Here is a 23,071-nt window from a genome sequence, read left to right as displayed (position 1 = left end):
ATTGCTACCCTAACATCGCTGAAAAATATGTCTCGCATTATAGTATAGATTATGTGAGGAACGTGTCGCCCATTCATTTGTACTCCACCGGAATTATAGAAGTGATACACCGCTTGACACATTTGAGTGGATGGAGTCGGAGTTGACTTAAATTCACTCAAATTACGTATTTTGGGTTAACGTGGTCGCATGTCCTGTATCAGGGGAAGGCAGATACAAGGTGTCAGCAACAACAACGTTGGAGTTTAAGGTATTGATCATTATTGTTCAGTTAGTTTTCGGGTCGAAACCATGTCGGTATATCATAATCAAAACAGTAGCTACAGCTGACGTTGTCAGCGCGCCGCTAGTCTAGTGCTAGCTAGGTAGCTGGCTAGCCATCTTACTGACATTGCCGAGACCAAGAGAGAGCTGTAACTACTTGCTTTGGGTTGACATGCATACTGTATGTAAGCTTCTTTTGAAACTATTCATAACGTTGGTTTCTAAATTGTATATCCAACCTGCAAATTATTGCCGCGATCTTTCTAGACCTCCTGTAACTTTACGTGAACTAGCTAGCTAGCTGGCCGACAGTTCACACTTGACATACATTATCATACACACTGATACCAGTGACACTGACGTTAGCATATCATTCTCGGCTAGCACGCTAGTTATCTATTATCATTGCCCTCTCTTTTAAAACTGCGGTTCGTGTCACTCATGTTCGGGACACACTCAAGGTGTAACTGTGACGTGATATTCAGTTGCCCTCATCACACACTGCCACTTCAAATTTCTTCTAGCAATGGCAGCATTGTCGGAGGAGGTGCTGCTGGTCCTGAAAAGGGTGCGACAGAGGAAACAGGATGGCACTCTATACCTGATGGCTGAGCGAATAGCGTGGGGCCCAGAGGGCAAAGACCGCTTCACCGTTAGTCACTTGTATGCAGACATTCGCTGTAAGTTCTGTCTGGAACCCCCCTTCCACAGACGTCATATTAGTTTAACATTGCACTGTGTTGGATAATAATTGGAAATTGTTTATATACAGGCCAGAAGATCAGCCCTGATGGCAAAGCCAAGATTCAACTTCAGTTGGTCCTTCACACTGGTGAGAGCACCACATTCCACTTTGCCAATGAAAGCAGTGCCCTCAAAGACCGTGATGCTGCTAAGGACCTGCTACAACAGCTGCTACCCAAGTTCAAAAAGAGGGCAAACAAGGAACTAGAAGAGAAGAATAGGTGAGGCCAAACGACAGACCAATCTGAAATATGAAAATCAACACTGATAATGACAGGATGGTGTACACAGCACATGCAAATGCATTATACTTTATTTTTGTTGTTGAATGTTTGTCACATGTTTCTTGTGGATTGCCTTACATGCATGGGGAGGTTTGAACTGTGCACAGCTGAACCCAGGCTGCAGGGTGAAGGGTTGGCTGTTCTCGAGGAAACATTTACATGTTACCAAAAAAGAAGTATGCAAAAATAGCCCAATTAGTCATTCTGAACACATGAATTTGTTGGCCAACTATATGCTAAAGGATGATACAACAAACAATCGTGCATGTTTATAATAAAACATACTCACTTGTTGGTGTGTTTACCATACTTACATTTACATGTAGTCATTTAGCAGACGCTCTTATCCAGAGCGACTTACAGTAAGTACAGGGACATTCCCCCCGAGGCAAGTAGGGTGAAGTGCCATGCCCAAGGACACAATGTCATGGGCACGGCAGGGAATCGATCCGGCAATCTTCTGATTACTAGCCCGACTCCCTCACCGCTCAGCCATCTGACATCTGACTACTTTCAAGCCACTATTAATGGTTACATACATTTCTTTGTTGCTCTTCTTCTCCCCAGAATGCTACAAGAAGATCCTGTGCTTTTTCAATTGTACAAAGACCTGGTTGTCAGTCAAGTAATCAGTGCAGAAGAATTCTGGGCCAACAGGTTGAGTATGAACAACGTGGGTGTCTCTCTCTCCAACAACAAGCAGGATGTTGGCATATCAGCAGCCTTTCTGGTGAGCAAACCAAAACATGATCAGCACACTGATATTAATGATGTAAAGATGCAATAGAAAAAAAACTAATCTAGGTCTAGGTTTAGACTAAACTAGTCTAGGTTTGGTTGAGGCGTTGTTAGGAATCATAGACTAAACATTTTTTATGTTGGTGGTAGGCGGACATAAGGCCGCAGACAGATGGCTGTAATGGCCTAAGATACAATCTCACTTCTGATATTATCGAGTCCATCTTCCGAACATACCCAGCAGGTAAGATACTAGGGCTGCTAGATGTTTGTTGTTAAACACTATTCCTGTGACATTTGGATTAGTACAATTTGTGAAATGTGTAACCCTGTTATATCAATGACTGACTAGTAATTGCATTCTGTGGAACTGGAAATGTTGAATGAAATGTTCCTTTACCTGCAGTGAAAGAAAAGTATGGAGAGAATGTACCGCACAACCTGACAGAAAAGGAGTTTTGGACCCGTTTTTTCCAGTCCCACTACTTCCACAGAGATCGCATCAACACCGGCCTTCAGGATATTTTCTCAGAGTGTGCTAAGCAGGATGAAAAGGGTAAGGCTTTGGCTAGGCCTTGGCTAGCCTTTAGCTAGTGTCCAAGTTGGATAGTGAAATTGGTCATTTCTTCTATTCATTTAATCATTAAAAGGGCCATGTTCATATCACAGGCTTGAAATCCATGGTGATACAAGGAGTGAAGAATCCTTTGGTGGACCTAATGTCACTGGAGGACAAGACGTTAGATGAGGTGAGATTTAGCCACTTACTCAATCATGCAAATATTTTAGCCACATCGTGGAGATGGTCTTTCTGGCTTCCAGATTAATTGCGTGAGCAAGATAACAAATTCCTGAAATGTGCCTTTGCGATTCCTTGTTTGCACACCTATTATGGTGCAACCGAAAGGGAGCTGCATGCTAAGGCTGTGTTCTTTTCTTCTTCTTGTGTGCAGGGCTATGGAGTCTCTACAGGTCCCTCATCAAGCTCGAACAAGACTGTAAAGGAGAACAGCAACTCGGCTATCATCAAGCGTTTCAATCATCACAGTGCCATGGTGTTGGCAGCTGGTTCAAGAAAGGGGTAAACTCAGCTTTGTCTGTGTATAATTCTTCTCTAAACTTAAGATGATTAGCTTACTTGTTTTTTTCATCCTGATCATGCTGATTCTTTGTCAGCATGACAATATAGTAGATCTACTAACCGATCTGAATCTAATATCTGTTTTCATAGGGAAGCGCCTAATGATCAAGCCAGTGAAACAAGCAGTACAGATGGAAACTCGAGGGACTCTGACTTTTTCCAGCCACCCATTAAGAAGGTAAACAGCAGGTTCAAGAAATTCTAAGACTAGTACTTTAATTTGTTAGTCTGCCTTTATCTTTAATCAGTTTGTCTGACTGATTGTTGTCGGGCAAATACTAATAGTCGTTAATAATGCTGCATGATGCTGTTTCAGTAGCTGTGTATATCAAATTTTAAAGTAAATTTAAAATCATGTAATATATTCCAGGTGAAAATACAAGAGGCCATAGAATACGAAGACCTGCAGAAGGAAGTTGGACTGAAAACAGTTGCTTTGAACCTCAAGAAATCTGATAGGTATAGGATATATAATTTGTCTTCTTTCCACTCTTCTCTCACAAGCACAACATTAATTGTGCCTAGTATTAATTTTAAAATCCATATCTACAAGGTACTCTCATGGCCCTGTGCCCCTGCAGTCCCAACAGTATACCACCAGCCAAGACATCATCAACTCTGTCAACTGCGTCCAGAATGAGATGGCCAACTACAAGCCGTGCCTTACTCGGGTTAGAAACTTCTCTGCTTCTTCACAACCTGTTGTGAACACTATCACTTTGACATCTTGCTATTATCATAATGTAATCTTAATCTTTGGTGTGCAGCATCCTCCTTACAACTGTCACACTCTCCTCACAGGTGGTGTCCAGCAACACAGCCAGTTCTGCCATCTCTGCCCTTTCACCCGGGGGCATACTCATGCAAGCAGGCACACAACAAGCCATAAATCGTAAGTAAATTATTTTTTGTTTGTGTTTGTTGGTGATTCTTCTGATTCTTTGCTGCTTTAGTTGTATGTTTTGTTCGATCCTCCATTCTTATTTTATCTCCAATTTCTATCTCCAATTTCCAGTCCTTACAGGAGGTATTTTATTGCTTGCCAGGCCATTATTATTTGGAATAAGTTTATTTTATTTTTTACCAAGGAATTTAATCTAAAATTAATACACATGTATGGCTTATTGAATACATATTTGGAAAATGCTATCAAATATAATGATATGCAATATGTAACCTTCATCATGTGTGTGTTTTTGTACCTGAATGCTGTGGTTCTTTGATTTGCTTTAGAGATGGTGCCCAGTGATGTTCAGGGGGAACTGAAGCATTTGTACACAGCAACAGGAGAGTTGTTAAGGCACTTCTGGTCATGCTTTCCTGTAAACACACCGTTCTTGGAAGAGAAGGTACATTTTTTGTGCCATGGATCACTCCAATATGGTATTCTCATATGACAAGCTGCACTCTGAGACCCATCCAGTTTGCCACATCACAAAAGTATTATATTCAAACGGGCACTGTACTAGTTGTTATATATCCAGAACCCAACGCATTCATAACCTTTGTTTGATATAGAGATATATACACATTGACAGAAAGAACTGCAAGTTTGCCCAAATGCCGTGTGATTTTTCTCGCTGTAACGCTATTTTCTGATGAAGATAACAATCATTCTTAATTTTATTCATACCCCTAAAGGTGGTGAAAATGAGGTCGAACCTAGAGAGATTCCAAATGACCAAGCTGCGCCCCTTCCAAGAAAAGGTTCAACGTCAATATTTGAGTATGAATGTAAGGACCAGGATATGCACCTATCTAATAGTAGCATATACACTACATTCACATTTGTTTGGCCCTTTTGTAAATAAACATATGAAACAATCCCACAGCTCACGGGTCACTTGGAGGAGATGCTACAGACGGCATACAATAAGTTCCATGCCTGGCAAACTCGCCGCATGTTGAGGAAGACTTGAGGAACACGGTGCTGCTGATGACACGTGAGAGAGGCAAGGGAACAGGAAGGGGCATAGACCTCCAACAGGCTTCTGTAGCAGAGCACACAGAAACACAAACCTGACAGGGTCTACTGGGGCTGTACAGACACGGATGGCTGCTACTGTACATCCCTACACGTTAATAACTGCATCTCAACCACAAATGACTATAATTAGTTCATTTCTGTTCTGTTTTTTCAATGGACTGGATGCAGTTCCAAACCAGTTGAACCACCAGACACAATTTAATAGTGGTATAAAATGACCAAACTTAAGAAAATCTAATGAGGGACTCTGGAAAACAAAGGATATGGACTTTTTGAGACTTTTATGGACTTTTTGATGGACAAGACTGAAGATGGAAAGCTCAAACAAATCAAGGCAGTCCATCTGAGCCCTGAGCCTTTTCAGGGACTTGAGTTCTAGTAAACCTGGGCTGTTGACGGGAGGGAAAAATAGCAATACTGAAAAGACAATTTCACTATAGTGCTTTAGAATGTGTGCCCCAATCACACAGAAACTGCACTGGTTCGTAATGTCTGCGCCTTCTAGATGCACTGAAGACAAACTCTGGATGTTACATAAAAATTAAATGATGTTCATGCTTTTGTCCAAGCTGTAATCACGTGTGTTGCATTTATCACCCAACCTTGTCCTCATCATTTATTTTAGTTTGCTGTAGCGAAGCAGGGTCTCTGGGAGAACATCTCAAATTTCAATCAATAGAATTCCTAATGGAGGGCATAAAACGATCATGAACAGGTCTACGTCTGCAATATAGGCCTGTACATTTAAAGTAGTAAGTATTTTGATTGTCGAAAACAATGCTTTTAGGTAGGAACTGGGCTGATTGGCTTCTTACAAAGTAGCCTACCAAAATCTTTCCAGGAAGTGTTCCTGAAGCGGTCGCTGGAGTGATTCATTAGTAGTTTGCTGGTGTGACAGTTCGCAGCCCGCTGCTAGTAGCTAACTAAAAGGGTATTTGTAGCTAGCTATGTCTGAACAACACTGTCAGTAGTTAGAACTTGATGTGGGGAATTGGAAATTAAAACGAGGAATGTATTCATCAACGGGTTTGTAAATCCCTGGTAAGTTTGCTTAGCTCAGTATCTAGTTAGTGGTAGTGGCATGCGTGATGCTACAGTTTAGTACACATTGCGATGAAGGTACAGTAGTTACGTCCGCTAGCTAGCAACAACTCTACTTGCTCGGGTAGCGGACTTGATACTGTAATTGCCTACTACTAGTAGTGTGTACAGTCAGTTCCAGTCAGCAAGCCAACAAACCCAATGGCTAGTTCATATTTATAACTTTTTTAGTTTTTATGATCATGTATTTTTACATTGTTAGTGTTCAGCCTAAACGTTGGCTATAGAAATAATCGCTATCTCAGTGAGCCAGGGTCTCGTGATACATACTCACGCTCCGACTTAACGTTGCAAAAGAATGTGGGAGACGCACATTCTCATTAGTTAGACTTTACGATTTCCATAATTCTGATCAAATCACGAAATGACAGCAAACCCAACTAATTTACAAAGTCATTCTATGGAGGAAAAACTTGCCAGTTTCATGGGTCTAGCAATATTTTATTTTGTGTTTAAAATTGTGTTTTGCGTCTTGAAAATTATGTAATGATTTGTCAATTCGCTCAGGTTTTGTTTTGTTAATCCCCACAATTTTGGAATAAATATAGAGCTATTGTAATGGTTGAGTCTCGTATTGTATGTCTCTTTCAGCCTTGGAGCATCCAAATTGTTCCCATGGTTCCCGTTGTGTCCGAGTCTCACAGCCATGTGCTGGCAGAATTTGATTGCCTTGACCCTCTACTCTCTGCCCTACGTCTAGACTCTGGGAGACTTAAGGTAAAAGTTTCCTGTCAGACAGCGAGGAAATATCACAGCAACACACATCTTTCTGAATTGAAATCACATGAAACATGAGTGAATGTGACTTACTTGATGCATGTGTGTGCCAGTGTACCTGCCTGGCAGTGTCGAGGAAGTGGCTGGCGATTGGGACATCTTCAGGGGGACTCCACCTCATCCAGAGGGATGGCTGGAAACAGAGACTCATCCTAACGCACAAGGTGTCATTCTGTACCTCGTTTCTAAAATGTTACATTTTGCAGCAAGGCACTGAATAATTAGCATGCAGAAGAAAGCCTCCGTTAACAATGTGCTTTTATTTATAACCATCTTGCTTTATTTTGCATCAAGGAGGGTTCAATCACACAGGTGGCTTGTTGCCCACATGATGAAGACTTCATTGCCGTGGCAACAAGGTAAGGAACGCCAAATTCTGATACGTAGTATTTAAATGACCAGCTTGGTCATTTTTTAAATTGATTTTTCAAGAGAACTCCATTACTTTGTTCAGTTTGTCTAGATTATCAGGTGTCGTCACTGTCATCACTCTTCCTTCCCCTGTTGTCCTTCCTCTTTCATGTTTGGCTCCCTGTCAATGTCTGTGCTGTCTGTTGGCGGACGGTCACAGTCAGGGGCTGTTGGTGGTCTGGGAGCTGCAGCTGGAGCGACGTGGGCGTCCAGAGAGAGTGAGTGTTTCCTGGGAGCACAGGGCACAGGCCGTCACCTCCCTGTGCTGGGACACCACTGCCTTGAGGGTGTTTGTCGGGGACGCCGGAGGCAAGGTGTCCTTTCTCCGTGCAGGATCCTCCAAACTCGGAAAGGTACTCCTCCAGGCTGCCTCAGATGTTGTCTTTTTGGTTGTTTTGGGAAATGTGGGAGAAAAAAGTATTTGGTTGATAAAGGGAGTCAGGGACTCGGGCTAGTAATCTGAAGGTTGCAGGTGTCAAATGACGTTCACCCTACTTGCTTCGGGGGAATAGCCCTGTACTTTCTGTAAGTTGCTCTGGATAAGAGCATCTGCTAAATGACTTAATGTGAATGTAAACGACCTGTGTGTGACGTCGTCTAGGGGTCAGCGTTCGTGATCTTCCCGGTGCAGACCATCACCACGGTGGACTCTCGAGTGGTGCAGCTGGGCTACGCTGACGGCCGTCTCCTGGTGTCTTCCCTGAGCCGGTGCTACCTGTGCGACACAGAGAGGCATGTGGCAGGTTACACGTCTCTCCGTAGCCCTTCACATCTACCAGCACTGTCCTGGGTCTGACTGGATCTCCCCGCTCTATTCTGCTCAGGGAGAAGTTCTGGAGGGTTGGAAACAAGGAGCGAGATGGAGAGTATGGGGCCTGCTTCTTTCCTCAGAGCCGAGGGCTGGCGGGGGGGCAACCCCCCCTGCTCTACTGTGCACGCCCAGGGTCTCGAATCTGGGAGGCCAGTTTCAGTGGAGAGGTGCTCAGTACTCACCAGTTCAAGCAGATGCTTGCTTGCCCCCCTGTGCCCCTGATCAGTTACCGGTATGTCAGTGCCCAACACTAGGATATGATTTGTTTGTTGTTGACGGTTTGTTCATTCCTGTATGATTTTTTTTGTTTATTTTCCATCTTTTCAGGACTGAGCCCCAATACAGCCATGTGCAGAGGACTCCCCAGTCCGTGGCCTTTCCTAAACTCTTGTGCCTTGGGTATAGTCACACATCAATTACACTATTTCATCAAACACGGAAATGTTTGTTCTACTCCAATCAACTGATCACTGTTTTGTTGTTTTGGGGTAAACTTCACATATGAAGTGATTTATATTTAGAATAGCATATCGAGTTAAGAAAATCTTGCCTATTTCAGTAAATACATTTACATTTAGCAGACGCTCTTATCCAGAGCGATAAGAGCGTCTGCTAAATACATTTACATTTAGCAGACGCTCTTATCCAGAGCGACTTACAGTAAGTACAGGGACATTCCCCCCAAGGCAAGTCGGGTGTAGTGCCTTGCCCAAGGACACAACGTCATTTGACACGGCGGGGAATTGATTCGGCAACCTTCTGATTTCTAGCCCGACTCCCTCACCGCTCAGCCATCTGACTCCCTAAATGGCTAAATGTATTTGGTTGAGAGAGTTGTGTTTCTCACACTGATGTGCAGAGACCAGCATCTGCTGACCTGGACTGACTCTGCTATATACATCTTCACACCTCAGACTGGCCAGGTGCTTCTGTGGTCAGAGGTCAAAGGTAAACGCAACCCCAGTTTCAGGTCACCCTCACCATATCCACACAACCATCCTATCCAGTCACCTTTTGGCTGTTTATTTGTGGTCTTCAAGGCTAAACCTAGTCACGTCCTGGTTCTTGCAGATGTAGTGGAGGTTGCCGTCTACCGCAGTGAGCTCTTCTGTCTCTATGGGGACGGGCATCTGTCTCACCTCTCGCTGCTGTCTGCCGAGCGCTGCGTGGAGCGGCTGCTGCGGAGGGAGGCCTGGGTCGCTGCTGCTTCCGTCTGCTGCATGTTTCAGCACACCATCGCCCCCAGCAGGGTAGGAGGTCTAACTGCACCCCCCGGGCCCTTCCACATATCTCAGAGAGCAATCAAAACATTGTGTATTTGAAATGTGGTGTTTTTTTTTATGACAAATGATAATCATTGTGGTTGCTCATGACAGGTGCGTAAATCGATCCCCGTCGACCGCCTTGACCACCTCAGGTCACAACTCAGTTCCTCAACACACTCCGATCTGATTGGCCAGTTGGAGGAAGTGATCTCGAAACTAGAGCCTCTGGATTCAGCTTCCAGTAGTCGCAGAAGCAGCATCTCCTCTCACGTGAGTTTGGAAATCAGTTTGTTCAAGCTTTTTCTTGTATTTCCTATGTGAAGGCTAACACACTGGTTTGTCAGCCTTCACTATATTATGTTCTACGTACAGGAAAGCTTCAATGTCCTGGATTGTGGAATCTATCGTGTCATCAGCCGCAGAGGAAGCCAATCGGATGAAGAGACCAGCTCCCTTGTCAGCCAATCCATGTTGGAGGAGGAGCGACTGAAGGAGTTTAGTTTTGGGCAGGAGGAAGACCAGGTAGACCATGGTAAGGAGCATGTGCAGCATTTACAATCCATCATTAGCTGGCTGACCAAAGGTAATGCTGTGTTCACACCGAACGCAAAGCCAATTTTTCGCGTGGTGAGATTAATGAGTTATTTTGGAGTATGTACTGAACGGAGTGATACATACTGTGGGGATGATAACTAGGTGGAACCAGAACCACAACAAGATATGAGCTCGCCTGGAGAGCTCTCTGTAAATAAACACATTTCTTTTGTGTGAGAGCTGACACCTGGGGTGAGACGACCATGGAAAGCACTCATGATTGATGTTATCTTCCAAAATGTTGACTATGGTTGGCCAAGTGTGAAGTCGTACCAGGGGGGTTGCTGTTGTAAAAATATGTTTTTCTATTAACTTGTTTGGGGGAACGTGTTATGGGCGTGGAAGAAAAAGTTTTAGGGGAAAAAAAATCCCCAAAAAGTATCAAACTATATTATAAAACTAATATTTGGGGGGAAAAAAGTTGTAAGATAACTAGAAACTGTTTTGGGACGTGTTGTGGGTATGAAGGCGTGTTGAGATGTCACTGATGTTTTAGAAGAAATGGAGGGCAAGAGTATTGTGGCTGTTTGTGGGCATCATCTGCTATACGACACTACTTTGTATTTGTTTATAGTAGTCATTTCGGACATGGTTGATGACGAAAAAACACAAATTGTATTTGCAAATAGTTTGCTTTGCTTTTGGTGTGTCACAGCACACCTCAGGGGCACCCGTATGGATGGTCCCTTGACACTATTATTCTTCTGTCACTGTCGTGCTGTGTTTACTTCCTGTTTGGTTTTGCAGAGGGCTCGCTACACCTGCTTGCCACATCTGGTGTGTTGCCCTCCACTCCCCTCCATGACTCCATCCATCTCTCTGGCCCTCTGCCTCTTTCCTCCATCTCCATTCAGATCACCAGAGCAGTGAGCGTGTGGAGGGGGAGCGATCTGAGCCCAGCCTGCAGTTCCATCTCCCTCTCTCATTCCGCCCTAAACCCCCCCGCATCGCTCTGCAGGCCGTCAGAGACAGGTGACCCCCTTTTCCGGGAGACAAAATAAATATAAACTTTACTTTATGTGCTCAAGCATAAGGATGAAATGTGTGGATGGGTTTTATGGCAAAAGTCAATTAGATAAGGTACCCCGACCACTGCATGTATGTCCAAATGTGCCTTGTAGTCAGTTAGATTTAGGCACAGTTATGATGGATGACATGGTAGGGTTTTTTGAGGGCTATAAGCTTGTCAAATATGTATTTTCTTTTAAGGTTGTGTAACTTGAGAAGTGAAAGCTCAAAAGAAGAAGTGCAGCCTGTTTTTGGGGGGTTTGACTTCCTCTTTCCGCATAGCATTTACATTCACATTCAAACCTGTGTATTTCACTCCCTTACTTTCAACTTTGCTGTTCATGCATTTGTTCGGTGTACCTCGATGTCTATTGTACATTTCATCATTGTAGTTTTGTTTTGTTTGTGAAGACGAACTGTTCGCCGTGCCTCGCTGGCAAGTACGGGTCATTGTCAGAGGCTGCATCTGAACCTGAGGCCTTGCTCTCCCCCTCAGTGTGTCGAGCTTTGTGAAGAAGACGACTGAGAAGATCAACACCCTGCAGATGAACTCGGATATCTGGCCCCGGCCTGACCACAGGGAGGGGGGAGTACAGGCTGAGCTCGTTCCCTCCTCCGCACCACTTCCTGAAGAGCCGGAACACGAGTGAGTGTGGAAGAGGGGCTGGACATTTGCGCCACGGGCAAGGCTAACCCCCGACAGCAAGAGAAGGTGTTCTGATATGTCGTGTGTTTTACAGGGCATCCGTCAGTCAACCGAACACGGAGAATGACCTTCAAGAACTTTGCACCGCTACAGAGCGAGCTGCGTACGTACATAGCAACAGCGACACACAACACCTTTTGTTCGACAGACATCCCATCATTATGGCTAAAGAGGATGTCATTCTCTCTTTATGGCAAAGAGATCCGCATGACCTTAAACATGTACCATGTTCCATCTCCTAAGCAGCTTCCTGATCCAGGACCCGCTCGTTCTGCTGGACCCGGCATGCTTAGGTGAAGCCCTGGAGGAGTGGCTGCCTGTGCTGGAGAGGGTTTTAGGACCTCCTGTTGAAGGACACCTCGGTGTGGAGGGGTGGGAGAGGGACCATCCAGACTGTGAGGACCAGTCCCCATCGCTGGAAGAACCGCCCGCGGACCAGGGCGAGGAGAAGGAGGGTCCAGAGGATTCCCCAGCGAGTGGCGAGGAAGGAAACCAGAGGTCAGATCATCTCCGTCCTGAAGGCGGCGGCGAGGAGGCGGTGCCTGTGACGTCAAACGGTGCTCCCTCAGAGCCCATTGTCGTGCGGCCCCCCAAACCCCTGCCCCCCGACCTCCAGGTGCAGCTCGGACCTCTGGCCACGCTGTTTGTGGAGACGCGCTGCTTCAGAGGGATGCTTAAGCACCCGGGGGACGGGGGTCACACAGGGGTCACGACCTTCATGCGCCGCTACTTCTTCCTGCTGGATCTGGAGCGTGTGAGGAGGATGTGTGTGCTCAGTTTCCATGACCAGCCTGAGCTCCAGAGCTCCTTCATGGAAGCCATGCTTGGTTAGTAGGTAGCATTCCTGTCAGGACTTGGTGGTATTTCTCAGTTATATGGAAGATACACAGTGGAAAAATGCAACAATGTAATTAACAATGTGCCTTTTTATTGCATCCCTTTATTGAAAAAAAAATACAGAACTGACGCAGTCTAACAAGGTGGTGGAGGTGATTCACAAAGGGGATCTGCTGAAGTCTCTGCGCAGCTTGAGAGAGTTACAGCCCTGGAGCACTCCTCATCTCCTGGCTCACCTCCACAGGTACACACCCTCAAGCCTTTGATCACCTCCACAGGTACACACCCTCAAGCTTTTAATCACCTCCGCAGGTACACACCCTCAAGCCTTTAAACACCTCCACAGGTACACACCCTCAAGCCTTTAAACACCTCCACAGGTACACACCCTCAAGCCTTTAATCACCTCCACAGGTACACACCCTCAAGCCTTTAATCACCTCCACAGGTACACACCCTCAAGCCTTTAATCACCTCCACGGGTACACACCCTCAAGCCTTTAATCACCTCCACAGGTACACACCCTCAAGCCTTTAATCACCTCCACAGGTACACACCCTCAAGCCTTTAAACACCTCCACAGGTACACACCCTCAAGCCTTTAATCACCTCCACAGGTACACACCCTCAAGCCTTTAAACACCTCCACAGGTACACACCCTCAAGCCTTTAATCACCTCCACAGGTACACACCCTCAAGCCTTTAATCACCTCCACAGGTACACACCCTCAAGCCTTTAATCACCTCCACAGGTACACACCCTCAAGCCTTTAATCACCTCCACAGGTACACACCCTCAAGCCTTTAATCACCTCCACGGGTACACACCCTCAAGCCTTTAATCACCTGTCCCCTCCCAGCTGGCCCCTTTTTCAATGTGTATTTCTTCTCTTAGGTTGTATGAGAAGCATGGGGAGGTGGCAGTGCGCTCCTTCACCCAGTTCTATCCCGCAGTCCTTCCCTCTGACATCATGACCATGGCCCAGCCCAGCCATTTCCTGGCGTACCTCGACAATCTTGTGCAGTCGCGTGCTGAGGAACAGAGGTAGCGCTGGCTAAGTGTTGCTCTCCGTCTCTCCATTTACAGAACAACTAGAAGAACTACAATAAACTAGACCAATGACAATTGACCATGCTGTGTTGAACCTGTCCTTGTTCTCCTCCCTCAGATTGGCGTTCCTGGGCTCCCTCCTCCAGCCCGAGTCTCTGCGTCAGGACTGGCTCCAGCTGGCGCTATCCCACAATGCTCCCCAACACTCTGACACCCTGACCTCAGATGGGCATCCCAGGTCTAGCGCTGTCATATGTGGGACCCATCACCTGTGTTGGCTATTCCCCCTTGGGATCGTCAGTCTCACGTCAGTCGTCGTTTCCCTCTCTTCCAGGTGGCATTCGCATTTTTTCTCATGGGGGTATGGGCGCTTCCTTTCTCTCCTGATCCGTCTGCCAGCTGACCTGGACTCCAAGCAAAACATGGCTGAAACCTGCAGGACAAACGGGTAATTGCTGTCACGATTGTTACAGTCAGTGCTGGTTGGTAATGACACATGACTTGCCACCTAATAAATCATATACTTCTGAGAAGAGGTGTTTAGAGACACATTTATGCAGGACTGTGAGGTGAGGGGGGGACGGGGGTTGACCTGTAATTCACTGTCTGTGTGTGTGTGTGTGCGCGTGTGCGTGCGTGTGGTGCAGATACTGGACTGGCTACCTGTACCTGTGTTGTGAGCTGCAGCGTCGCTCAGAGGCCTTCTCTGCTATCTGCAGGCTGGATGACATCAGTCTGCTCGAGGAACCCAACGGTACACGTCCGTCCGTCACTGAACGTCTCACCGTTTCAATTCCTTAAGAACATTCAAACGTACAACGGAAAGTTACCGGATTTCAGAAGAGAAATTCTCTGTTCTCTGACTTGAACGTTACTTGTGACCATCTCATCACTCCCATCTCTCCCTCCCAGGTGTGGTGCCCCAGACCCTGGATGAATGGAAGACTGTGATCCAGATGTCCCACCAGTGTAGCAGGTCGTTGCAGCAGGCCCAGGCATGCGCCGGGAGAAGCCTGGCTAACGGCTCCTTGGACAGCAGCAACCAGCTCAGCCCAGAGAGCCTGACTCTGAGGCTGGCTAGGGCGGTGGGGCCGGACCGGGCCCTGGCGGCCCTGCAGGAGTGCGGGGTGGAGGTGGAGCTCAGGCCCCACTCCGCCCTGGTCTGTGAGCTGCTGAGGGTAGCAGAGAAGAGGCAGAGGTGGGTTCTCAAGACCAGGTGGAGGATGTTCCACGTGTTGCATTGTAAAGGTACAGTTTGTATCCAGATTTGACTTTCTGAGATAACTTTTTTCTAAATCTGTCTCATTTTCCTAAGGGCCCTGATCCAAACCATGCTGGAGCGTTGTGATCGGTTTCTTTGGTCCCAACCCGCCTAGCTGGTCCAAGGCAGAGGCCCTAGCCGCTGCCCAAAGCCACTTCATAAACAAGCTAACTTGTTCTTAATTTGACAGTGCCTATTAACTTCAATGTCCTAATGTAGGATTGCGCTTTCTTCAGTGTTCTGATCCAGCAAATGTCTTCCAAATGAAGAGTGATATTGTATATGCTTTGACTAACCTCTATCATTGACTTCTTATGGCTGAACTGTTATTGCAACAACAACAAAAAAGCACATGACCATTGAATGAATTTAATCAAAACTGTTTAATTTAACTATGCTAATCTATTCATATTTATTGGAATAAAGTATTTGAACTTTGATCCTTAGTTCCATTTATTACAGGCGTTTCAAGAGATAAAAGTTTCCCTGATCTTTCCCGTCTTAAAAAACGATAACATTAATAACACAGTAATGAAATTACTGTCTTCTCATTCGATTATATCTTCACTCCACACCTGGAACATCAAAGGCGAATAGAGAACATTTTGTTCCGAGTTCAGAAGCAGTTTCTCTCTTAGTCTGTCTACATTATTTATCTTGGCCTAAACCAACAATATATTCCTCGTTTAACAAAGAACATTTACTATCAATATAATGGGTGAGAAAAAATGACACCAATTATTTTTCAAAATGCGTCCCTCCCCCCTCCCCCTGTAATCCGCCCCCCTCTCTTGCCTGTCTCCTGTCCTCTCCTTCCATCTGGCCCACCTGCGTGTGTCATTGGAGGCCCTGGCATGGTGACCATCAGATTCAAGCTTTCAGCTTTCAGCATGCAGCGAAGACACTGACACACTTGTACAGTAAGAAGGAGAGCTTATTGAAAACTGAAGAGTTCTCATGACGTCAGCGTGAAATACCATTGTGATGCTTCCCATACTTTTGCAAGCGCAGCTGCCTTTAAAAAGGAATCTTCACCTTGAATCGTTGATTGTAAATACTAACATTCAACCTTCTCTTTATAAACTTATGAGTTCCCCTCAGATTTATCCCAACTACATATTTTAAATGCCACTCTGAAAGGCTTGTGGAAGCGTGGGCCACAAAACTAACTTTGTGTGATATAATTGATTCCGTTTGACAGATGGTTGTCGTCAAGAGAGAGGACAGTAGTAGACTTGTTTTGAAAGGTTATTAGGTCGAGGCAATGAGGTTTCTGTTTGATGTTGAATGCCTGTCACCAGAAAGACCGATAAAAAGATTCTGCACATACCGGCTGGCTTTGCCAGTGTATAAATGTCAAACTCTGACGCTTGAAGCAGACACACAACGACACACATCAGCTTCACCTCCAGATCATGAAACCTTTTCAATGAATAATATATTTTAAATTTTGCGGTGCTTGACAACAGTTTTGGCGACTTATCACAAACATGTAGACTTTTTGGGCTAAGTGACACTAGTTCTGTACTTCAGTGAACAGTGTGTGTACCTGATTTGGAGACTGACTACAATAATAATCAACGTGGCACCCATGGTAAGCTCTTCAGACATGACAAACCCATTTATGAAAAGGCGCTATTCTTTATACCAGTTTGTACTTTTATAGATTTGTGTAACAAAGCAGCCCTTTCGTGTCACTGCACGTGTTAGATGTCCTCTTGTTGTAGGTGTCCTTCTCCATGGTAACACTGGCCATTGCCGCGCTCTGTCTGCCTCACTCTGTCTCTCTCGGACTATTCCAGAACATCTCAGGTATGTTTCCCACTAAACCAGTCCTTAGATAGTTTAGTTAACAGGTTTCTCATCTCTTGAGATTTGTTTGAATAGATAACGGAATACATTGTGTCCAGGTGTCTATCTGGGGTCCAAGATTGTGGAGGAAGCTTTAAGAAGAGCTGTTGAATTAACTGACGCTGCCTATGCTCATACCAATGAAAGGTTAGTCTGTGGAATAATTATATCCTCATGTATTTTTAGGTATTGAGAATATGTAAATGGAAACTATCAAAAGTACAGTCAACAATACTTCAGTAAAATGATAAAATGTATTTTCTATACTGTGATCTCCTTCAGTAATTTTTTGTTAAAATTTGTATATGTTAACTTTATTTAATTGTGTTCTTTAATCACTCTGCGCCACTGTTGCAGAGTGAAGATGACTCTGTCAGAAGGGGCTTTGAGGTCCAGTGATCTACTTGCCCAGTTCAAACAGACCGGGCCCATGACCAGGACCCAGATAAGAGCAGCAGAGCTCCTGGACATCACAGTGGAGCTGATCAGGGAGATGGTCTACACCAACGCCATGACCCAGCCCAACCTCACGGGTACTGGAACACATCAACAGGAAGTTTTATCCGTGAGAAGAATCATTTCCCCCTTCACACGACGGGTTTGTGAGTGTCGCCTGGCCTCAACAGGTTGCTTCTGTGAACGTGTTTGTCTCCCGTGTGCAGAGCTGCTGAGTCAGGCTGACGTGGAGCCCCTACTGCTGGCTACCGGCTGCTCCTCTGAGCTGATGAGGCCGCGGTGTGACATGGGCTGTCTGAGCCAGCGCTACCGCTCCTTTACTGGGGAGTGCAACAACAGGTCCCAACACGGCTCCTCCCACACTGCTGCTCCTTTCTGCCTCACAGCTCTTGATTTAATATTTTCAATGAGGAGATAAGAAAATGTTTATTTATTGCCGTACAGACGTAGTTGAGTTTGCTTCAGTGTGCTCCCTGCAGACGCTAACAGGTTTGTTTGTCGTCCCCTCAGACAACACCCTAAATGGGGGGCTGCCAACACGCCGTACTCTCGCTGGCTGCCACCGGAGTACGAGGATGTCAGAGGGGTTCCCCGAGGTTGGGACCCTCAGCACACGTACCACCACTTCACCCTCCCCCCGGTAAGAGCACCCCCCCTCTGCACAGTCGCTCTGCACCCGCTGCGACACCAAACTCACCGGTGATGTTCCCCCTCCAGGTGCGCTTGGTGTCTCAAGAGGTGCTCTACACCCACAACGACAACATCTCTCTGGACTCCACTCTGTCGCACCTGCTGGTGGAGTGGGGCCAGTGGATCGACCATGACCTGGCCCTGACCCCACAGAGCCCTAGCACGTCTGCCTTCAAGACGGGAGCGGACTGCACCCACACCTGCAGCCGGGACACCCCCTGCTTCCCCATCGAGGTGCCCCTTGCTGGGAACTCACAAAGCCTCCACCCAACCTGTCTCCAGAGAGTACAGACTGAAATGAACTGTATCGCTGCCTGATCCCTTCGCCTTTCTTTGTCTCTCTTCCCAAGATCCCTTTATCAGATCCTCGTTCTGGGATCCAGGACTGCATGCCTTTCTTCCGCTCGGCCCCCAGCTGTGTTGGAGGGCCGCTGCCCCAGCGCCACAGGGAGCAGCTGAACGCCATCACTTCCTACGTAGATGCCAGTATGGTGTATGGCAGCTCACCCTCCCTGGCCTCCGCCCTGCGTGACCTCTCCTCTCCTCTCGGCCTACTGGCCGTCAACCCCCAGCACTCAGACCAGGGCCTTTCCTACATGCCCTTCCTGCCTCGCCTGCAGCCCCACCTGGACCCATGCGGACCTCGCCACGGGCTCAACGCCACTGCAGCAGGCACACCAGACATCCCTTCACTCTGGAAGAACAGGACGTCGTGCTTCCAAGCTGGTAGGTTAACATGTCATGGCAAGCCTGTGCCTCTCAAACCCATGATCGTGTGTACAGACCGCCGGTCCAGACCTGATGGGGGGGGGGGGGGGTCAGATGGCTGAGCGGTTAGGGAGGCGGGCTATTAATCAGAAGGTTGCCGGTTTGACTCCCGGCCGTGCCAAATAATGTTTGTCCTTGGGCAAGGCACTTCACCCTACTTGCCTCGGGGAGAATGTCCCTGTACTTACTGTAAGTCGCTCTGGATTGGAGCATCTGCTAAATTACTAAATGTAAATTGCTTCACCTCAGGGGATTCACGGGCCAATGAGCACCTGGGGATGATTGCTTTGCACACGCTGTTCCTGAGAGAGCACAACAGGCTGGGGAGAGAGCTGCACCTGCTCAACCCTCACTGGAGCCCAGAGACACTCTACCAGGAAGCTCGGAAGATCATGGGGGCCATACACCAGGTACGCTACCTCACACAACAGGTACGCTACCTCACACACCAGGTACGCTACCTCACGCACCAGGTACGCTACCTCACACACCAGGTACGCTACCTCATACACCAGGTACGCTACCTCACGCACCAGGTACGCTACCTCACACAACAGGTACGCTAACTCACACACCAGGTACGCTACCTCACACACCAGGTACCCTCCCTCAAACACCAGGTACCCTCCCTCAAACACCAGGTACCCTCCCTCACACCTCACACACCAGGTACCCTCCCTCACACTTCACACACCTCTGCATGGCACATGCATGTACTGTATGTGTGTATGAGATTGAAGAGCGACAAAAACGTATGTGTATGACATAACACTAGGACCGCTCATTTCAGTCATTGGAATAAAAAGCCGTCTGACGGGTGGATGTTTGCTTCACTTAATATAGTTAAACATACTTTTTGGTTGTCACTTTCGAGACAAGTATCTGCCAAACGACAGCTTGGGTCATCAGAGTTTGTAGCTAACTGAGATCGTGTGATCCTAGATCCTAACATGGGAGCACTACCTGCCGCGGGTGCTGGGTGTAAATGCCACCTCTGACCTCATGCCCCCGTACAAGGGCTACAATCCCGAGGTGAACCCCAGCATTGCCAACGTCTTCTCAGTCGCTGCATTCCGCTTCGCCCACGTCACAGTACAGCCAATCGTAGCGAGGCTAGGTCCTGGCTACACCCTCAGCTCCCAGCATCCTCCTCTCCCTCTGCACGACTCGCTGTTCGCTTCGTGGAGAGTCATCCATGAGGGTAAGATGGGAGTTTTAGTACACAATAACATCTTAATATTTGGTTTTGCTTCAAGGCCTTTGTTTAGTTTTTTTCCTCAACTTGTGTCGTGGTCCCCAGGAGGGATAGACCCTGTCCTCCGTGGGCTCCTGCTGTCTCCAGCTAAGCTCCAGAGGCCCGGGCAGATGATGGTGGAGGAGCTGACTGAAAGGCTGTTCCAGGCCCAGGGAGGGATGCCTCTGGACCTTGGGTCACTGAACCTCCAGCGGGGCCGGGATCATGGCATGCCTGGTACGTCCCAGACAAAACCAAATATATATCTTTTTTTTTTTTTTGCTTTTTTGTCTGTTTTTGAACAACTCCTCGCCATTTATATAAAAAACTGTGTATGTGTTGGAATGTGTGCGTTTCCTCCCTGTCCTTCAGGTTACAGCTCATGGCGACGTTACTGTGGCCTGTTGGTTCCAAACACCACGTCGGACCTGGCCAACATCTTGGGGAATCCCACTCTGGCCCATAAGTTCCTGCTCCTGTACGGAACGCCCCAGAACATAGACGTCTGGGTCGGGGCCATTTCAGAACCGGCGCCCCCTGGTGGCAGAGTGGGCCCACTGCTGTCCTGTCTGCTGGCCAAGCAGTTTAGAGACTTGAGAGACGGAGACAGGTGTGAGATAAAGTTCCCAGAATCCCCTAGTGCAGGGGGATCCCAATCCTGGTACTCAGGGCCCGCTGTCCTGCATGTTTTAGATGTGTCCATGCTCCAACACACCTGATTAAAATGAATGGGTTGTTATCAAGCTCTATGGAAGCCTGATTACGACCATTCATTTGAATCAGGTGTGTTAGAGGAGGGAAACATTAAAAACATGCTGGACACGGGGCCCAGGATTGGGATCCCCCTGCTCTAGTGTACAGTATACCAGTTAATAATACCCTACTGATGAAAGTCCAAGGCTCTGTGATTGACGACCCTGTGGGCGGCAGGTTCTGGTGGGAGAGAGAGGGCGTCTTCACCAGCGCCCAGAGGACGAGCCTCAAGGCAGTGTCCCTGTCACGCCTCATCTGTGACAATAGCCACATCAGCCACGTCCCAGCGGACCCCTTCTCCCTCACCGTCCGCCCGGAGGACATGCTGGCCTGCAGCCACCCTCTCATCCCTCAGCTGGACCTGAGCGCCTGGAAGGAACCTGACTCAGGTAGAGAGGGAAGCGCGGACACAGACAGATGGAGATTTGATTCAGGGGAAGGACCTGATAAAGTAGAGGATGGAAGAAGAGCTTGACGGTGTGTCTTTCATTTCCCTCTTAGGCCTCAACTGTGGTCTAGTGCCCAGGCTACAGTCCGGTTTCTATCTTCTGTGTGACTCAATGGTTCTGTATGAGTGTCACACAGGCTTCCGTCTCATTGGCCCGTCCTCAGTCACATGTGACTCCAGCAGCCAGCAGTGGAATCCTGCTGCTCCCACCTGCCAAGGTACTCCACCCTAACCCTTCTCCTCCACCCTAACCTATCTCCTCCACCCTAACCTTTCTCCTCCACCCTAACCTTTCTCCTCCACCCTAACCTATCTCCTCCACCCTAATCTTTCTCCTCCACCCTAACCCTTCTCCTCCACCCTAACCTATCTCCTCCACCCTAACCTTTCTCCTCCACCCTAACCTATCTCCTCCACCCTAACCTTTCTCCTCCACCCTAACCCTTCTCCTCCACCCTAACCCTTCTCCTCCACCCTAACCTATCTCCTCCACCCTAACCTTTCTCCTCCACCCTAACCTTTCTCCTCCACCCTAACGTATCTCCTCCACCCTAACGTATCTCCTCCACCCTAACCTATCTCCTCCACCCTAACCTTTCTCCTCCACCCTAACCTATCTCCTCCACCCTAACCTTTCTCCTCCACCCTTACCTATCTCCTCCACCCTAACCCTTCTCCTCAGATATGCTGTACACAAAACACAGCATGATTTGCCTTGGTTTTATTCTCATGAAAAGATTAAACAGTAAGAATTATGTTTTATTCAAGTTGACAACGCTTTTTTGTAGATATTAACGAATGTATAGAACAGCCCTCATCATGCCCCGAAACGATGGAGTGCACCAACGTCCCAGGTTCATTCATTTGTACAGGTAAACACTTTTCTCATACCGTAATACTGTATATAATGTGTATAATACCTACAAATTGAAAAACGGCATCTTGACATGAGTTTCCCAAAGTTACACAGTAACTGAGCTGTCACCCTCATGATTCGGATCACGTCCTCCTCTCTCTCTGTGTGTGGGTTGTCACCCAGATCCTCCCTCCATATCCACTGTCTCAGTGGTTTCTGCGGTGCTGACCGTGGGCGGAGGGGTGGCTATGTTGGTGCTGATAATGATGTGCTACAGGAGGTAGGTCAGAACCTCACATTCTAAGAATGAACAGTCTAGTTCATGAATGGAAGTGATTCTTTGAATCAACATGATCGTCAAGCAATGGATGCTAAATAAACTAGTTTTTTTTTTCTTTACAGATATTTTTCAAAGAAGGAGCAAGTGGATGCTAGTTGTTGTAAAGATGACCGATAACCTAACCTGTATGATTAACTTTTTACCATACAAATTTGATATTATATTTTGTATATTACTTTTAACAGTTTAGGGCCACCATGAAAAATGTGTACTCATTTAATGTCATGTATGTGTGCACTCATTAAAAAAAATATATTGTACATGCTACATCATCCTTGGCTGTGTTATTCTGATTACTACACTGCTGTTTACAAGGGCATTGTGAGTAGTACTAGTAGGCTAACTTCATAAAAATTAACAAACTTGGACCTAAGTATAAGGATCTGGAACACTTGTCAAATCCTTCGACAGCTTTGCTGACCATAATGCCATTCTCACTGAGGTATTCTTGGTATGTTGGATCTGAGTGCCATATTTCCTCCCATAAACCTGTTAAGCAACTGTGGGCGTGGCAGTCATGTTAAGCTTTTTGTATTAAGGTATCCAAGCAGTTCCTGGTGATGACCTTAATCCTGATCACATTTAGTCATTTAGCAGACGCTCTTATCCAGAGCGACTTACAGTAAGTACAGGGACATTCCCCCCGAGGCAAGTAGGGTGAAGTGCTTTGCCTAAGGACACAACGTTGTTTGA

General features: G+C 46.9%; 3 protein-coding genes across 5 annotated transcripts; all 3 read left to right on the top strand.

Annotated features, from left to right (window-relative positions):
- Positions 1-103: 103 nt before the first annotated feature.
- On the top strand, positions 104-5,701 carry gtf2h1 (general transcription factor IIH, polypeptide 1). Its single transcript, XM_047034527.1, has 15 exons — positions 104-250; positions 789-944; positions 1,037-1,229; positions 1,860-2,022; positions 2,181-2,274; positions 2,437-2,586; positions 2,700-2,779; positions 2,984-3,111; positions 3,262-3,349; positions 3,542-3,630; positions 3,725-3,842; positions 3,973-4,063; positions 4,405-4,520; positions 4,813-4,905; positions 5,004-5,701. The coding sequence occupies exons 2-15, from the start codon at positions 791-793 to the stop codon at positions 5,088-5,090; spliced, it is 1,644 nt and encodes a 547-aa protein (XP_046890483.1). The 5' UTR covers positions 104-250; positions 789-790; the 3' UTR covers positions 5,091-5,701.
- A 116-nt stretch (positions 5,702-5,817) lies between these two features.
- hps5 (HPS5 biogenesis of lysosomal organelles complex 2 subunit 2) lies at positions 5,818-15,422 on the top strand. 3 transcript variants are annotated; one of them, XM_047034501.1, is made up of 23 exons: positions 5,818-5,910; positions 6,851-6,976; positions 7,090-7,200; positions 7,331-7,395; positions 7,608-7,800; positions 8,049-8,179; positions 8,272-8,490; positions 8,586-8,657; positions 9,118-9,206; positions 9,330-9,508; positions 9,635-9,793; positions 9,896-10,055; positions 10,972-11,089; positions 11,622-11,771; positions 11,866-11,934; positions 12,078-12,658; positions 12,792-12,912; positions 13,566-13,713; positions 13,835-13,959; positions 14,056-14,169; positions 14,369-14,475; positions 14,634-14,919; positions 15,037-15,422. In XM_047034501.1, the coding sequence occupies exons 2-23, from the start codon at positions 6,875-6,877 to the stop codon at positions 15,095-15,097; spliced, it is 3,360 nt and encodes a 1,119-aa protein (XP_046890457.1). In that variant the 5' UTR covers positions 5,818-5,910; positions 6,851-6,874; the 3' UTR covers positions 15,098-15,422. The 3 variants fall into 3 exon arrangements, with proteins under 3 accessions (XP_046890457.1, XP_046890456.1, XP_046890458.1); XM_047034500.1 differs by lacking the exon at positions 5,818-5,910 and adding an exon at positions 5,952-6,199; XM_047034502.1 differs by lacking the exon at positions 5,818-5,910 and adding an exon at positions 5,953-6,199 and having other exon boundaries at positions 13,566-13,715; positions 13,840-13,959.
- Positions 15,423-15,747: 325 nt separating this feature from the next.
- On the top strand, positions 15,748-23,002 carry epx (eosinophil peroxidase). The gene is made up of 17 exons (XM_047034510.1): positions 15,748-16,576; positions 16,710-16,794; positions 16,893-16,980; positions 17,191-17,366; positions 17,496-17,628; positions 17,800-17,929; positions 18,007-18,213; positions 18,330-18,705; positions 18,997-19,157; positions 19,690-19,948; positions 20,048-20,218; positions 20,354-20,591; positions 20,912-21,123; positions 21,236-21,400; positions 21,971-22,054; positions 22,222-22,318; positions 22,441-23,002. The coding sequence occupies exons 1-17, from the start codon at positions 16,574-16,576 to the stop codon at positions 22,493-22,495; spliced, it is 2,640 nt and encodes an 879-aa protein (XP_046890466.1). The 5' UTR covers positions 15,748-16,573; the 3' UTR covers positions 22,496-23,002.
- The last annotated feature ends 69 nt before the right edge of the window (positions 23,003-23,071 follow it).

Source organism: Hypomesus transpacificus, chromosome 14, assembly GCF_021917145.1.
Source record: "Hypomesus transpacificus isolate Combined female chromosome 14, fHypTra1, whole genome shotgun sequence".
NCBI classification, from domain to species: Eukaryota; Metazoa; Chordata; class Actinopteri; order Osmeriformes; family Osmeridae; genus Hypomesus; species Hypomesus transpacificus.
This window is presented reverse-complemented; position numbering and strand designations above follow the sequence as displayed.

Coding starts and splice junctions, on each gene's coding strand:
- gtf2h1 (XM_047034527.1), top strand. CDS start 791: ATGGCAGCATTGTCGGAGGAGGTGCTGCTGGTCCTGAAAAGGGTGCGA. Junction 1,230..1,859: donor GAACTAGAAGAGAAGAATAG/GTGAGGCCAAAC, acceptor TCTTCTCCCCAG/AATGCTACAAGAAGATCCTG. Junction 3,350..3,541: donor TCCAGCCACCCATTAAGAAG/GTAAACAGCAGG, acceptor AATATATTCCAG/GTGAAAATACAAGAGGCCAT.
- epx (XM_047034510.1), top strand. Junction 16,981..17,190: donor TATGCTCATACCAATGAAAG/GTTAGTCTGTGG, acceptor CCACTGTTGCAG/AGTGAAGATGACTCTGTCAG. Junction 17,629..17,799: donor ACTGGGGAGTGCAACAACAG/GTCCCAACACGG, acceptor TCGTCCCCTCAG/ACAACACCCTAAATGGGGGG.
- hps5 (XM_047034501.1), top strand. CDS start 6,875: ATGGTTCCCGTTGTGTCCGAGTCTCACAGCCATGTGCTGGCAGAATTT. Junction 8,491..8,585: donor GTGCCCCTGATCAGTTACCG/GTATGTCAGTGC, acceptor CCATCTTTTCAG/GACTGAGCCCCAATACAGCC. Junction 14,920..15,036: donor GTAGCAGAGAAGAGGCAGAG/GTGGGTTCTCAA, acceptor CATTTTCCTAAG/GGCCCTGATCCAAACCATGC.